Consider the following 17,325-nt stretch of genomic DNA (forward strand, 5'->3'; position numbering starts at 1 on the left):
GGGTGGGGGGTGGGTGTTTGGGGTGGTGGCATCCTATTTAAAAGTGCACTATCATTGACACTGTAACAGTGCTGGGATACTGTATCACTCAGGGTGTTCCTTGAGCTAGTCCTCTGGCTTGACAATGATCTGAGAAAAAGTAAACAGACGCTACACAGTGCTGTTATTAAAGCAGCTGAGGCCCGTGGCGCACCCATTACACTAGTCTCCCATGTGGATTAGCAACGCGCACAAAAAAAAGGCATAAAATACTGTGGATGTCTTTTCAGTTATATTCAGTATTCTGGTCTCTTTCTAACAAAGCAAAGTCTAGAAAAGGTTTATATGTTGTAACTTACAACTCTGTTCATCATTTAGGACGGCCTCTCTACAATGGTTAGTCAGAAAGTGGTCAAACAACAGTCATCTGCTCACGCTGAAGTGCTTTTCAAACAATGAGACTGTTTTAACTTTCCACAAGTTGTCCATCAAGTTTTGCTGCTGTAAAGCAATCCCTGTGAGAGCTTTCCAACCAAATTCTCTGTCAAGGGATTTCACTCAATTAATAGTATGCAATTTTGCAACTTAACATGCACATTTCTGTCTCGAGGCACCAGATAAAGAAAGATATGTATTAGGTTATCTGCAGACACGCCCTCTGAGAGCTCTTCACACTCAGAGAGGAAGATCAAAGTTCAAGGAGCCATTGCTGCTTGTCTATAAAGCTCTGATGGTCTTCTGGGAAAAAACACACAGCATTCCCACAGCTCCGAGAATTTGCCCCGAGGTTAACCAGCCTCAGACACCGTGTCAGTGAGAACACAAGCTACGGGACCAAAGACACCCTCTAACTACCAACCCCAAATTAGATGTTTGCATCTCTGCTACAGCCTAATGTTGGCTTCAGCCAAAGAGCTGTGAAAACAATTCATAGTAACCTGTATTTTCAAATTAGTCACATGTCCCACTTTTCCCCAAACCTGGGCATCAAAGGTTTTCTAGTACATTCTGTGAATGCCGATTCAACTATGGCTGTCTGGCTCATGACAGATGAGGTGCTGACTGAGAGAAGGCCAGGGTGGCACGCTGTCAGACGAAGGCCTTGGAGGCTCAGAGGTAGACCTGAAATAGCCCTGCTGCTGCATTACAACATTACATCACAACTGACTTCACCAACATGGCTGCCGCTGCATCATGCCACCACCACGATGTCATGGGATGGGAACAATTGGACGCAACAGCTGTGAATCACACAACCAAGCCATCAACAGGGGAAGTACTCTGGTACCGCGCGACAGCCAGTGTACTGTACTTCATAAAATGATAGTCTGTACAAGCAAACAACACACTTCCTGTGTAATCAAAAGCAATGACCCACAACCAAATACTCGTTTTGTTTTTTCCCTCCACTGAAAAGGCAGAATGTATCTGCTTGCATTCCTTATCACATATGCACGACAGACACTAGAGACACAACACAGTTTCTCTTTTTCCACAAATACCACATTATTTGACATGTGAGAAAAATCACAGTTCCCGCTCCCGACAACGTAGTCAAAACCGTAACAACATCAAAGTCACCAAGGTACGAGCTGAGCGAGCCCCAGCGGGGACTAAATCAAACGCTGCCTGTGGGCTCCCTCACCATCAGTCCCCTGTAAAACCATACCTGACATGCTTCTTTAAGCTAATGTCTGCTTGAGCTCAGTTGTGGGAACAGTTACAACCAATACATTTGGCAGCAAAGCATGCGCATTGTCTCTAAAGTAGCAGAACAAGTCGGTCAACATGTTTGACCTCTCCAGACACCGCTGCCGTGCCTCACATTAGCAAATCAACCCTCAAGACAAACGTGACTGTGGTAGTTTCCACACATAGCAGATGCTGGCTGTGATGACTGATACATGACAGTCTCCGTAAGATATGTAATTCCGCTCTATAACACTTCAAGTCATTGAGCTTTTGCAAACTCTGTGCAATGTTAACCTCCTCAATCAATCACAGGGAGAGTATGATGACCCACAGAAATATATTTTAAATCCAGCCAAGATCCTAAAGTTTCCAAAGAGACCATAGATCTTAAGCTGAATTTTGGCAAAGGGACTATAAAATAAGACACAAAACTTAATGATCCCCTGTGGTATAATGGTGCAAGCATAAAAAAAAATGGTGTCTTGTGTTTTAATATTTGCTCAAAGTAAGATTCATATAGGCTTAGCGAAGAGCTGGAATATGTAGACGATATTAAAAGTAGCTTAAGGGAAAATTATGTGAGAGTTCATGGTCCAGAATGTGAAAATGTGAAATCCTAAATGATAGATACCAATATACTTATACCATACAGTGGACTCCTGGGAAATAAATGTTCTTTTAAAAATTACAGATGAAGGCAGCATGACTTAACAGCAGCTACTACAGTGTGTTATACCTTACGACACTGTATTTAGTATTACTCCTTTAATCAGAACAAGGTTCTACCTGTTCAGTAATGAATGTAAACTTCAGGATTTTCAAGTGAACAAATTTTCGACTCGTGATACAGATGTGTTTGTTGATGTAACAGCCTGAGGTTATTTAGAGAAGCATGTGCTCAGCACACATGGAACAGTTCAGCCCCGTGACGCTCATTTCATCTGAATGCAGACAGAACTCTGTCCAGACACTGGAGAAAATGACCAACAATCACACAGAGAGTACACCCGTGTTCGGGAAGAAGGCACATTTCACATTTCGGAGGGATTCTTCCAGGAAATCTATGGCGGCTTTGTATTTGAAGACTGCATCATTGCATCAGCAGGGCATCAAATCTACAAAGAGCACCCATTCTGGGCTTAACAACTGTGGCCGGCTTGAAGGTACATCATCTTGAAGCAATTAGACCACATATGTAAAATATCACAATGGTGCTATTGCAAAGAGCTGCACGCTTTGAGGTGTATGGAAGGAAATCTGGTGACAAATTCCAGAAATTGAATGTTGATAACATAACCACATAACCAGTGTAAGAACCTGCCCTGTAGCTCTTTTGAAGGCAACACCATGAGGCAGTTGCACAGGACTATGCACTTGGCCAGACTGACAGACAGACAGATACCGCGCCATGAGTCATGCAGGCATGACTACAGTGTGGCCCCCTCAGCAGCCCCCTGCAAAACTCACATACCAGCCAGTCAACACAGGCCGGCCTGGATGGTACACCTGCCTCAGCAGAGCTACTCCCAGTTCCCTCCAAGTATCATGTACCCACATGCACCCACATAAACATCCAAACACACATACATACATTCACACACACACACACATTGGGAATATTCTCTCCGGGGTCCAGTTGGAGCAGATACAGAGGATGAACATGACTGCCACTATCACACATCAGGGCCCTGCTTTATCGGTGTGATTACATCACCCTGAGCCATGATCCCCCTCCCTCCATGTGATAAGGTTTCAGGAACACTGGGCACACAAACCAGGCCATGTGCTCCTATGTCCTGTCTGCCAAAATAACTCAGCAGTTTCTAATACAGTACGGCTACGGTTTCACTTCAGTCTACCCAGGTATTGTAGGACACTCTAGCGCGTAACCTTTCCGATGTCAACAAGACTGAAGTTTGTTCATACGTGGGCTGCTCTCCTGGAGCTTTCAACTTCTCATGAGTGACATCAAGACATTCAGGTGGCCTCTCCGCGCGTGACGATTTTGTGGAATTTGTGGCCTTTTGTGAGTGAAACCATGAGTCACTTTGAGTCACAGAGTGTCAACGCCTCATGAAAACCACAATCCAGAAGAAAACAAAGGTCTGAGGGAGAAATGACACTTTCGGTTTGAAAGCGGCCAAATGCAGTGAGATGATATGAGAAGCACATGCTTTGTGCTCTGCACTCATGTGGTCATCTGTGTTGTAAAAAAAATGTAATGTACCATGGTGATTAATTGTCACAGCCACTGGCAAAAACATTCACAACTGATGAGGATAATAGTGATGCTGATGATGACCAGGGGGAGGAGGGAGCAGGAAGAAGAGGAGGAAGAGGAGGATGACTGAGATCATGGTGTGACTGAAAGCGTGAAATGTTGCAAGACTATTCAGCAGCATAGTCATTTAGGTGCATTCCTTCATCTAAAAAAACTGCAATTAGTCAGAGCTGTCCTCCATCACACCTCTGGCTCTAATTAAAAGTAATCTATCCTGAATTTGGCCAAGTTTAAGTTTAAAAAAAAAAATAGAAAAGTAATTTAGCTTATCAGACTGTGTCTGTTATTGAACACAACGCTCATTTCACACATCATTAATTCCACTTCAACACCCTTTGAATGTGAAGGGTATTTCACACTTTTTAAAAAGGTGATTGGGCCTAAAGGTAGATCCAATTCTGAGCATTTTAAATAGCCCACTTCGACTATGAGAACTCTACATGCAGCGCAAATGGCACGGCACCCTGTTACCTAAATGATGCTCTGCTGTCTAAGTTCACCCCGCATCTGAAGGGCTGCTGTTTCCACCAATTGACCCGTAATTCAGTCGAATAGTATAAGCTCGTTTATCCTCCTCGATCACGACGCGTGAGCGCTTCCCCCGGCTGCCGCCTTCCGTATGGGCGACCACAGGAGACAGTCACGGAATAATGACATAACTTACCCTTATAACAACCAGCTCAGATGATCTCCAGCAGTGAAAAAAAAAAAAAAATCCGGTTTCACAGATGTTTTCCCCAAAGCAGCAGATGAGTGATTTGTCACATCATCCTGACAGCGGCGCAGGAATAAACGCTCTTCTTTTTCCACCCCGCAGATGTTTCTAAGCCAAGCCGTGCCGTGCTATGAAATCTGGTCACTCTTGAGCACGCGAGCAGCCGAGGCAGTCCAGGATGGTGTGGCCGAAATGTGGCTGCCGTCCGGTTCTCTGCTTCCCACCTACGGACAGAGCATTCCCACACTGCTCCATGGAGCTACCCGGGGTAAGTTTTCCTCTGCCGGTTGTAGCCTAATTCAGTTTGGTGGAGAGTCAGCCCCGCCCTGGACTGGAGACGGTCTGTGGAGAAGGCAAACCCGTCAAGATCACCAGCCAATCGGTACGTACACAGGGAGGCGCTGCTTCTCCCGGTTAACGGCGGTGACTAAGCGATATCCTCAACCAGAGTGGGGTCCGGGGACGGAAACCGGGGTTCACTGCTCTCTGTCTACTCCTACAGTGACACATAATGTGAAGCTCTCTGTGGGGAAATGACATGTTCAATGTTAATTTTATAATGGTAATAATAATGGTAATAATAACGATGTAATAATTATGACATTTAAAATGGAAGGAATACGAGGAAACACAGCTCATTTTACAGTTTACTTCACTGTGTGGATGATTTCATTTTAACACTGTGTGACACCATAATGTAAAAATCACTGTCAAAGAAAAAAAAAATACAGGCTATAAATAATTTACCTTTAATGAAGTTGTTTCCATGAGCTTATCAACTTCAACTTGACTATTAGATTTGTAAAAACAAACTAGATTGGTCATATCACTTGTAAATTCTCATGGTTTTAATTTGGTCTCTGCCATCTGCAGCTTGAGTCATGGCTTCTACTGTTATCAGCAGGGACCTTTCATTAGTTAATATGGATTGACACACTGACCACAAAAAAAATTGACTTCAAGATTCAGAGGTGACCAGAGCTCTGACAATCCTCCTCCACCCATCTGCATCTTCTCACGGAAATAAGTTTACTCTGGACTTTACTCCTTAAATTCCAGTCTGGGTTTGTCTGATGACTAATGAGCATCATAATCTGAAATGTCTCAAAATCATATTTCAGCAAGCCATACCTGAGTCTGACACTCAAATAAATAAGTCTTCATGAGTCAAAGGAGTATTACAAATACATCACATAAACCATTTTACCATTACCATTTTTCCTTTTTTTTTTTTTCTTCTTTTGGTCATTTTATGGAGAAACCATGTAATGTTGCCACATGATAATCATAACATGGCATGATATTAATGACTTGTAGAGACACCGCCCTTGAGCCCTGTGCTCTCACTGCATGTCAGTAGAATTACACTGTCCTGCTTTTTACTGAGCCAGTGAAGAAACTGATTGTCTATTAACTTTTATATAAAAGCCACCAGTTTTCTTCAAATCAATGAGCAGTCAGTGTTATATAAGTCTGGGGTTTGGGTCTGCTGATGTTAATATGGCTGACTGAGGCCTATTAAACTAATCCTGAATGCTACACATCTGCTTTCACTGCTGCCTCTTGTTTTGTTTATTCTGTACAAAACAACATAAAAACTACTAATTTTCATTAGAGAAAATGGAGCTCCACTACTGCATCAGGTAATACATGCTGCTGCTCCATCTAATGAAAAGACCATTACTGTGCATTCCTTCATAGTTTCAGTGAAAGCTCAGATCCACCTGGGAGTATTCTCCAGGAGAGAGATGGATGTTAGGAAGCAGAAAGTTTCTGATGTGCTGACAAGGGGCACCGTGTGCGCAGCGTTTTCTCTGATGGGGTCTCAGGACACAAGAGGCTCAGGTTCCTGGAAAAGTCTCCTTCATGGTTGCTTTGATGTGCTTCTCGATTAAGACACACTCCACTGAGTGTGGCAGCCAGTGCCTTTCTGCTATTAAACTGAAGGAAGACATAATATAGTCTCATTTTCATGCTGACAGAGCAGATGATTTGTTTGTGTTTGCAGAACAAGAGATCATACGAGTGGCTGACTGGTAGATCTACAGATCTCCTGGAACTACAGGTCAATACAATAGATTTGCCAATGGTGAATAAAGGATTTACATCCTTTACTTGAGTGAAAGTAACAATAATATACTATAAGAAATACTCCACTAAAAGTAAAAAAAAAGAATCCAAATTTTACTATTAGAGTACTAAAGTGTTAACAGCGAAATATTCTCTAAGTATCAAAACTAAAATGACTCATTATACAGTTCATTACTCCTCATTATGAGCAGTTTAATCTGTAACAATAATTCATATTTTATGATCTGATCAGTGTTTTGTATGTAAAATCTTGATCTGCAAAGTAACTACAGCTGTCAAACAAAGTAGTGAAGTGAAATGGAAAATATTTCTATTAATATTTCTCTCTGTAATGTCGTGAAATAGAAGTATAAAGTACAAGTACCTCGAAACTGTGTTTATGCACAATGTGGTAGTAACTGTCCTCCAATGTTTTTGTAATTTTCTGGAGCTCAGCGTGATCAGCAACTTTACATTTGCTGTACATTTGTTTGCCACAATTTCAACTGGAAAAAATGCAACAAAAAAAAAAAAAATCACTGAAGCAGTACTTTTACTTAAGATATATTCAGCTGAAGTCAACAAACTTCCATGCCTATGTTTCTGGCTGCAGGAAATATAATAAATGTCTAAAGTACGTTTAAAAAAATATATATATTATGAACACCTCCTCCTCAGCTCCTCCACAGCTAAAAGCCAACCGCAGCCTTCCTCCCACGAGAGAAATCTGTTGCAAGAATCATTTTTAACCAATTACTGCGTCAAGACTGAATTTAATCAGTTCAAATGTGGCCAAACTAAAAACATACAGCAGACAGACAGCAGACGGGTCTCACAACTTTAGTCTTTTATGTTAGTTCACAGTATGAAAAGTTAGAGCTTCCTCTCAGCTCGAGCCTCCTCTCTCTGTCCTGCACCCATGGGTCTCGTCCCTGCCAACATGACTGATAGCCACACAGCAAATCAAGCTGAATCAGAGACATGCTCCTAAATGAGGCAACAGATAGTATTTCCACCACAGGAATGAGTTTATTGGACTTCATCAACTCTTTTACGTGTACTCGGGTATGTAAAGACTGTTTAGCGGCCTGCCGGGAATCCCTGATTGATACACCATGAAGTCACAGTAATTAATGGTGAGCTTTCCTCTGGGACTGAGGAGGGTTGAAGCTGAGGCAAAGGCAGCAATTAGGAAGCGACGCAGGACCTGTAGGAGCACTCAAGGCTCCCTGATGCCCCATCAATCAGACGCAGATAAAAGGGTTGAGTACAAGGGTAATGTTTAACCGAAAGGACACCGTCAGACGGCCCATAAACGATTTCCTCTTCCTTCAACCAAGCGGAGAAGTGGAGGGGAGACCATCATTTCTGGGTTAAGACCCCAGAGGTTTTTTTTTTTTTTTTTTGCTCGTACATGGATGACATGATTTACCACATCTACAAAAGAGGCCAAACACTGTTTTACAAGCATGTAACTTTCAAGGTGGTTTTCTGGGTTGATTGATTTTGTTACAACAAAAAAATGTCAGTGTTTGCTGTTAGTATTAATGGCAAGTGAGAGCTAAAGGAAACACATTTTAATCCACAGTCCCAAAGGCAACCTTTGCTCCTCAGAAGGAGGCTGTTAAAGAAATCAAAGATGGCACAAAGAGGATTTCGCTGTGTGGTCGTGTGTTTAGCAGATTTATACTCCCTTGTTTTTGTGATAAAGCCAGTAAAATCCTCTTTCCTTTCCCAGCCTGCCTGACTCAACTGTTGTTCCCTCTGAGAGCTACAGGTGTGAGCTGAGACAAGGCAACCGTTATCACAGAGAAAGGTCAGGGGGGAGGTCAGGAGGTCTTAGTGCAGGCTCAGTCAATACACCAGACAGCTGGAACACTGAGTTTTTGTCTTTTAATTAGTTACTAAAACAGCCCTCAAACTGTCATTGACTATCTCATTTATGTTTTGAAACTTCTCTAATATGAAAAACTACTTTGGGTTTTATTTAGGTTTAAAAAGTCGATCCTGTAGAGTTTTTCCTCAAGTGTCAGAGACCAAACTCTGTGAACCCCACCCACAGCTCCACTAATGCATCTCTAATTTTCCATAATGCAGGATAAACAGAACAAAAGCATATATGTGGTCTAGATAAACAAAAGGAAAACCTTTGAAATCCCCAGTGGTGTATGCACATACTTACAGTAACCTGTGTTGACACACCAGTGGTTCTGGTAAAAACTGCGGGCATGAGATCCCAGCTGTGAAAAAAGAAAACCTCAGTTTCTCCAGGAGCATGGTCTCTGCTGTGCAGGTGTGTGAACTGGGTCTCATGTGAAGTAATCCCCCTGCTTCCCCCTCCCAGTGAGAATCCAGCCACCTGTTCAGCACACACACACACACACACACACACACACACACACACACACACACACACACACACACACCACACCTCCGCAGCAAACAAGAAGAGAGACTCATGAATCATTAATTCTCATCGATTAATAATTAATCCCATCCAACACTGAGGATACAGATGAACTACCACTTTTCTCCCACTAATTGGCCTGGTAAGAAAGAAACTTCTGTTGTTTCAGAGAATGATCGCAGTTAAAGGTGCAACCGGAGGGGGTTTATCGGAAAGCCGATACTGAGCAGCTGAATCGAGAGCAGCAGCATCTGAAAGCTGATCTTTCTGCTTTTTTCAGACTTACGGTCCATGGAAGAAATTGATAAAAGAGAGAAAAGATAAAAGAAGAAAATGATACAAGATAAAGAAAAACCACTGAGTAAGCTGCAATTCACGGTGAAAAGGCCTCTGAAAGACCATTTACACTAACACATGACAGTTGTAATGTTTAGTTCCACACCTTGTACTGGAATAAGGATTTCCAATCCTAAAATCTGTTATTAACATGATGATGTCATGTAAGCAAGTATAGGACAAGAGGTTATCTAAACCCTATCCCTTCATCTATTTCTGAGCGTATTTACAACAAGAAACATCAGGGGGGTCCTTATTTTAAATCATGACTCTCATAGAAAAGAGATGCAGCATTAAGTCTCTCACAGTTATAATTATCTGTCATGTGTGTCACTCTTGTAATATTTGTTACCAATCAATCATCAAGTAATGGTCAACAAAGAAAGCTTGAAACAATTCAATACAATTTTGACACTTTTTTCAAAGTGCCAATTCACTCAGGGAAGGCATTTTAATTTTCTAAAACAGTCAGTGTGTCTGTGTGAGCACTGCACTGATGGACCTGCCATTCAGATCAGATATCATAAACACAGCAGGACAAAATAGTGACATTATTTTTGGTCGGTTCATTTTAGTCATGTGTTTGATATAATATTTTTATTCAGCCAGATATAGTCCAAAGATAGCAGTGCCAGTCTGTCGCTGTAGTGAAACTATATATGGTACATGAATATATATTTACAGATATAACGTTGGAGTTAAAACAAAGCGAAACAATTGACTGTGTATATTCTTAAACCTTATCAGAAACAATCATAACCTCACAGACAAATATGAGGAGTTACTTCCTTCCTAAACACTGTACGCTAAGAGGATATTATTCTTCATAGGATTCTCTGACTCATGGTGTAGTAAGATATTTTCAGTCTGCCTGCATCGTGCTCGTCCATCTGCACACACAGATGAGTCTTTGGCGTCCCTGCTCAGCGTCACTATCCCTGAGGTGGCTGCTGGAATTGAAAGCAATCCAGAATGCAACATTACAGCCAAGCTGTGGCGGCTAAGATTATCAGTGGCAGCAACAATGAAAACTGCCCGGCCCGGACCTCATCGTCACCGCTGACCGGCAGTGGAAACACAGTCAAAGCAAACAAAGGCCTTCACCAGTCCACCAGCCACGGCAAAGTCAACAGCCCATGCCAGGACTCTTCTGCTGAACATGCTCAGCAGATTTCTGTCTGGCTCTTATCCTGGCTCAATAAATCAGTCCAGGACTCTGTGTCCATAACTCCTGCACCACTTTCTGTCATGTGTTTCCATTAGAAATGCAACCGTTTTGATGCCACAGTAGAGAATTATGAGCATTAAAACGATCCTGGAAATCAAAATAAAATGTTTCAGGAATTCAGTGATAATACAAAAGGTGGTGATAATAGACAGAACAGAATAGGTGCAATGACATCTAACGACTAGCTAGGCAAATATTTGAACTAGGAGTTTTTATGGCACTTACATGGCATTTCGAATACATACATTTTATGTTGTATAAAATATTAAGTATTTGGCACATACAATGTAATTTAAATCAATACAAAAGTAAATACAAAAGCTATGAATCCACACAAGCCACAGACTAAGCTCTTGTGTAGTCTTGTGGACTCTCATGTAGGTTATGTTGCGTACTCTGAAAACCACTGTTTCCTCTGTGTGCAACGTTTTTGTTAGTGAAATGAATCAAATCATGAACAACGTGCTTCTTTCAGATCAAGTTTATAGCAGCGGAGGTGAATAAAAAGCTGCAGCGCCAAAGCACGAATCAAACTGCAGGAGAAGACAAAGCACAAAGGCTTCCCAGATTTAAGACAGGGTTTGGAGGATCTGGAGAAAAATAGTCTCAACCCTGAGTCGAGCAGGCAGAAAAAAAAGACTCCTGATCATCACAAGAGAAGCCCTCGGCTGTGAAGAAGGACTCTCATTTACTCATTCATCTATCAGCCTATGCATCCATTCTTACATCAATCAATGCATGCAGTCATGAGCTTTAGGTTCAGCACAGAGCTTCCAAACAACAGCTCAGCAAACTTGTACTTCCTTGATGAAATAATAAGCTGTGACACAACCATGTCACACACTGTTAAGTCTTCCAGAAAGCCACATGTACCCACAGTGCCTGGGGCTAAACTGGCGCCATCCACTTCCTGGGCACAGGCAGGAATGAACACACCGGCTCTATTTATAACTTCTTATTAGAGGGGACTGTTTTCAAACGAGGCTGAAAAGATAAGAGAGCAGCAGGAAAAGGCCACTGTTTGGGGAGGTTTTACCTCTCAGCAAATTCAGTTGTTATGTGCAGCAGGAAGAAAACGTTGGACTGCAAAGTCATGATTGAGAATTTAGTGGAAGGAAAAAATAGATTACATGGACCTTCCCTCTTACTGAATGGAGAGAAAATCTTAACAGGAAACACTTTATTGTAAAATAATCAATAGTCAAAGAGTCAAACCCCCTTTTCTGCAGGATATGAAATCCTGCAGGAAAAGGGTGCGCGGTTCCTTTAAGAGATTCAAAACAGTCATTTACTTCCTGTGTGCTAGTAACCTGGGCTAACTCGCATCCGTGGGCTAACTGCTGCAGCACTCACATAAATAATGAAGTAAATTATTTAAAACGACATAAATGTGTTGCTAAGTTTACAAAGTGACGGCAACGCCGTGGTGAAAGTGATTTTCGATAACGCTATGGCAGGGAGAAAAAGAAAGATGCTAGCAACGGCAGTAGCAGCGGCAACACCTGAACAAGTAAATAAACTTAAAAACCACACTACGGATGTGAAACTGAAGGTTTCACCTGCCGAGTTGAAGAAGCCCGTTCAGTGTGAACAAAATGTCCCAGGTGCTGAGACAGAGCGAAGCCATTATTTCACCAAGACTGACCTGCAGCACAGACTGGGACAGGACTTTTTCAACCAACCTTGCATCACTTTGGCGAAAGCGTTCCTCGGCAAGGTCTCCCCTTTCTTGTTTTACATCCATTTAGTTTTATTTCTGAAAACTGTAATGCTCTGTAGAGGATACAATTGTAATAATGTTTGTGTCAGTGCAGCTCAAAGGTTTTGAAACTATTAAAGTTACTGGTTGTTACAAAGACTTGAGAAAACGACACTGTTGAACGTGAAGGTACTTTATATTTAGTGCAGCTGCTTCATCAAGTAACATGTCAGTTCATTTTGTTCTTGAATTTAACATGACTACTGTCACTACAACCTTACCATAAACTGAATGGTGTTGCAAAAACCAAGACCACAATACAGGATCCAGATCAGAAATAGGAATGACAAGCAATGATTTTTTTTGTGTTTTTGTAAGATCAGTCCATAATCAAAAGATATTCAATTTGCCATCACAGAGCATCATTTTTGCAGTAATGGATTGTCGAAATTGTTGCCAAGTAGTCTTCTGTTCATTGACTAATTAATTGACTAAACACAATAAAACACAATGTATTGCTCCTTGTCCCTGCAGGTGCTGGTCCGCAGGTGTGCAGATGGTACTGAGCTGCGAGGGAGAATAGTGGAGACTGAGGCTTACCTGGGAGGGGAGGACAGAGCTTCACACTCAGCAGGAGGCAAACGCACAGAGAGGAACATGGCCATGTTCATGAAGCCAGGCACTATCTATGTGTATCCAATCTATGGCATCTACCTCTGTATGAACGTGTCTAGTGAAGGTAAAACATTTTTAAAAAGCATTGCCCATAATGCATAATGACAGCTTACTGATGCATGCACACATAAAAACATGTTATGAAACCTAATTCTGGTTTAATGTTCCCTCTTTTAAGTTTTTATCATTAATATGACAGCAGTTTGTTTTCTATCATCAGTGTGTAAAGGGCAAAAGGAAGGAGACGGAGTGGAGCCTTGCTGATTGATGCATATTGTGTGCTGTTTTTCACAGGGGAGGGTGCTGCCGTGCTGCTGCGCTCCCTTGAGCCCCTGCAGGGTCAGCCTGTCATGAGGCAGCTGAGGGCAGCCAGACGCAGAGAGGGAGCCCGACAACTTAAGGACAAAGAGCTCTGCAACGGGCCTTCCAAGCTGTGCCAGGCTCTAAATATACCTCGCTGTTTTGACCGTCAAGACCTGGCCTCAGACCCAGAGGTGTGGCTGGAGAAGGACCCCAACACAAATCCAGCAGAACTCTGCGATATAGTATCAGCACCACGCGTTGGAATCGAGTCCCATGGCGAATGGGCCAAGAAGCCGTGGAGGTTTTATCTTCGTGGGCACCCCTGTGTTAGTGTAGTGAATAAAGAGGCAGAAAGACAGTCTCAGTCTGGAAATGTAATGAACGCTTCAGATGTACAGGCTGACACGGGACATGTCGAAAGGACTTAACAGGAATATTCCTCAAACTACTCTGCCATCTGTTCCCATTGTGGACTTCACCATTTACACAAAATAAAAACTTAAGAAGACAGTACATCTTCCACGTATTAAATTAATAATTCCATTACATTTTTTATAATTTTGTGGCTCTTAGAAAGTCATGACATTAGAATAACCTCCAAGACTGGTTGAGTCTAATTTATAATCTGCACAGATTTTACAAAATGTTTCTCATCCATTTTATTATTTCCCCAAAGTCTATTTATGGTATTGATGCAAACCTGTACTGGAAAATAATCGATTAGAACTTAAGGCACTAAGAGTAAGCCTCAGTTTATCAGTGCCTATAAAAATATCTGTTCTGAAGCTCACAAGTCTCTTTTGTTCAGGTCTTCCATCTGTTTTTTAATAAACATTCAAACTTGGGAAATTCTCGTCAGTGACTCAGTGATTTCACAGATGTTTGGAACGCTCCGCTTCCCTCAAAGCAAAAAACAGCCCTGTCTGATGTTTAGAGTCTTCCCTTTCTTGCCGTCTTTCTCTTCTCGCCACCTCTGGGATTCCTGAGAAGAGGTAGCTGGTGGTCTGGAATGATCATTACTCCGTGTGCCCCTCTGTGGTCAGTGCAGATGATCTGACACATCTGGAATAGGGGGATGATGAAGTTTAAACCGACACCAATCTTTCCAATATCCACAATGAACACTTGAGGTGTTTTCTGGTATGTACAAAATAATTTAATATTGTAAACAAACATTTGGCTCATAAAGGAAAAACACTTTTTACACTTTGTAAATCTGCACACATTGATGCAATCGTTGTGTCAGTTCATTTTAAAAACAAAATTGTTGAGCAGAAGCATTTAGCCGTGAGCACAGCAGGCTATTAACTGCTCTCAAACCGACATCTTTTTCTAGTTGGTGAGACCTGATACCGTCCCTGTGCCGCTACTCCATGGGTGACTGAAAGATTGAAATAATGGGATCCTCATGGTTGGTCACCACAAGGACACTGCGGAACTTGTCAAACAGCGTCTTGAGCTGCGAGCGCCTCATGTTCTCATTGTACATAATCTCTTCCAGGTGGTGATGTCCCCGGAAATAATGCAGCAGCCTGAAAGAAGTCAACATAACAGGCAGAAAAATAGAGTAGAGAGTTACAGTTTAACTTGATCATTAGCCATGTAAATCAACCATGGGACAGGACTTTCACACCTTTGATGACATTTTTCATTGCTTCTATAATTCGCTGATTCTATAATTGGTGCGATTTCTAGACACATTTTATTTTCGATATATTCTCCGCTAACAGCGAGCAAATTATCTCAACCCTCCAGCCAACAGTTCCAATTAAATTTCTCAATATTCTGTGAATGCAATTAAAATAACTTTCATTTTCCAAACCATTGCACAGTTATCATCTTATTTCCTTAGAGACATAGAAGTGATTCACAACAGAAATGAGTCACTGGATCCTCACTAAAACATATCCCATCTGTTAATCTAACTGCCTGAAAGCACAGAGCAACAGAGTTTAGAAACGTTTGATGCACAAGCAAAACAAAAAAAACACAGAACGTTTGTGTGTTAGAGGCAGGTTTAATTACCTGGCAAACATTCGCAGATCCTCGGGATTTTGTGCAGCAGGGATGTTAAGAATAACCTGCCGCTCGTGCTCTGACAGACTGGCGAGCAGCGTCTCTGTCATCCTCTTGTTGAGTGGAGAGTCTCCACCAGGCAGCAGCTCCGCACTGGAGTTGTCCATGCTGGGACTGGTGAGGGTCATGTCGTCACTGCTGGCTACGCACAGGGAGCAGACGGATTGGAAAAGATTATATATTACTTGTTACAACTATAAGAGCAGAGGCAGACAGGTGAGCTGAGCGAGGACATACTTGGGGAACCGAAGCTGAGAGCACTTGGGGTGCTGAGACTGCGGCCTCCTACTCTGGCGGCCAGTGGAGGATCTTCATCCCTCAGCCCAGGGTCATCCTCGCCAGGCGGTACCAACAGGCAAACATAAGTGTGCAGTTGGATCAGCAGGCGGCGCTGGAGCATCCACACCACCATCTGGATCAGCTGGGCCTGGTCAAGAGCAGAGCAGCAAATGCATTACAGCTGAGCAAAGCATAAATATTGAACAAGTGAAACTGCGAGCTGCTCATGTCCCTAACCAGGTCAAATATGTTTTAAATCGGCTGTGGGTGACATACAAGCTCAAAATAGAGCAACAAGAAAGAGCCATGGCTCTGATCTTGCGCTCATAAAAAATGGAGGCTGCAGATGCTGCAGCTGATGTCCCTTTGCCATTTATAATTCATCCCCAATGCTCAAACAGCTCTGCCAAAACAAGATGGGTCAGAGATGATCACCAGATGGTCCTGCTCTTATAATAGTGTCCAAATTTATAGTAATAGCCCTATAAATACTAGGGATTTACCGGGAAACAGTAATTTCACATTTGTTTGCTCTTAATTTGTACAAAATATCTGTCTTTGTCACAGTCAATTATTCTTAACTGTAAAAACACTTCTTCAAACAAGGAACATTCTTTCATTGTTACAACAGTTTCCAAGTCATTTCACTTTGTTCAGGTGTATTTAGAGGAAAGTATTTTTTTTCTTCTTCTTAAAGAAAAAACATGATGAGAAAATAAAAACCAGTAGGATTGTCTCACTTTTTCACAGTCATGTTGTAACATTATAACTAAATTATTTGTCACATGTTACAGATTTTTTTTTCACAGTATATGAGCAGCTACAATAATCCTACCTCCTGTGCAGGAGCTTCCAGGGGATTTCTGAACTCGGCCAGTGAGACAGGTAGCGAGAACTTGGCTAACATGGAGGGCAGATCATGACCAGGAAACTGCTGGGCAAAGTGCTCAGCCAGTGGTGAGTATCTATCCAGGGTGAGATGGCACAGGTTACTCTACAATACAGACCTTTTCCATTAGCACAGCTCTTCTGAATTCATTTTCCACTGTGTTGTGAAGGAAAGTCTGTTTAAAGTCTGGTGCATAGAGAAGAAAATGACAAGTGCTGCCAGTGGCCCAATAGTTCTTTCATAACGCGTCACATTCTGAGGTGATTTAACAAGTGCAGGCTATGGAAATCTGAATTCAATGATAATTTATACGTGTTTTGAGACCAGTGAATATGAATTAAAGGCATGGATGGGTGCTCAGCAGAATAATGGTTCATTAGCTGTGCAGTAACCAGTTCAGCCAACTGGCTTACACACATCAGAGACACTCACAGGCAGATGTTGGCATGAGGAGACAGCATGTACACGTTGTTCTCGCACAGCGGGTAGATGATGATTGCTTTGCCCCAGTAAACCAAGTGGGCAGCAATTTGAAAGATCTGAGAGAGGGGAAAATATTTTGTAAATAATGTCATTGATGTGACATAATAGCATCTGAACATGAGCATTTGAACCGCAAAAAGCTTCACAAGTGGAAACCGTGTGCTGAAGGAAAATAAGTATATAACTTAACCACACAAGGGAACTTTCTTCAAT

The 17,325-nt window shown here is 42.1% G+C and overlaps 3 protein-coding genes across 6 annotated transcripts in view; 1 reads left to right on the top strand and 2 right to left on the bottom strand.

Moving 5' to 3' along the window:
- The window catches only part of rhbdf1a (rhomboid 5 homolog 1a (Drosophila)), a 31,419-nt gene extending 22,383 nt beyond the window's left edge, over positions 1 to 9,036 (bottom strand). For 2 of the 4 annotated variants that reach the window (XM_087175948.1, XM_087175947.1), the window contains exon 1: positions 8,920 to 9,019. In XM_087175948.1, coding sequence (XP_087032074.1) covers positions 8,920 to 9,014 — 95 coding nt within the window. In that variant the 5' untranslated portion in view covers positions 9,015 to 9,019. Of the gene's footprint in view, positions 1 to 4,616; positions 5,191 to 8,919 lie in introns of all 4 variants that reach the window. The other 2 variants (XM_023413977.2, XM_087175949.1) reach the window with 2 other exon arrangements.
- A 2,971-nt stretch (positions 9,037 to 12,007) lies between these two features.
- On the top strand, positions 12,008 to 14,234 carry mpg (N-methylpurine DNA glycosylase). Its single transcript, XM_087175950.1, has 3 exons — positions 12,008 to 12,425; positions 12,942 to 13,146; positions 13,377 to 14,234. Exons 1-3 carry the CDS (start codon positions 12,159 to 12,161, stop codon positions 13,811 to 13,813), a joined length of 909 nt encoding a protein of 302 aa, XP_087032076.1. The 5' UTR covers positions 12,008 to 12,158; the 3' UTR covers positions 13,814 to 14,234.
- A 284-nt stretch (positions 14,235 to 14,518) lies between these two features.
- nprl3 (NPR3-like, GATOR1 complex subunit) overlaps positions 14,519 to 17,325 on the bottom strand; it is a 12,476-nt gene continuing 9,669 nt past the window's right edge. The window contains exons 8-12 of the mRNA XM_087175980.1: positions 17,062 to 17,296; positions 16,576 to 16,705; positions 15,699 to 15,888; positions 15,411 to 15,603; positions 14,519 to 14,917 (exon numbers count right to left, since the gene is read on the bottom strand). Coding sequence (XP_087032106.1) covers positions 14,752 to 14,917; positions 15,411 to 15,603; positions 15,699 to 15,888; positions 16,576 to 16,705; positions 17,062 to 17,296 — 914 coding nt within the window. The 3' untranslated portion in view covers positions 14,519 to 14,751. The remainder of the gene's footprint in view (positions 14,918 to 15,410; positions 15,604 to 15,698; positions 15,889 to 16,575; positions 16,706 to 17,061; positions 17,297 to 17,325) is intronic.

This window comes from Seriola lalandi, unplaced genomic scaffold, assembly GCF_002814215.2.
Source record: "Seriola lalandi dorsalis isolate HSWRI2012SDOR001 ecotype SW California unplaced genomic scaffold, Sedor1 jcf7180002054519, whole genome shotgun sequence".
Taxonomy (NCBI): Eukaryota; Metazoa; Chordata; class Actinopteri; order Carangiformes; family Carangidae; genus Seriola; species Seriola lalandi.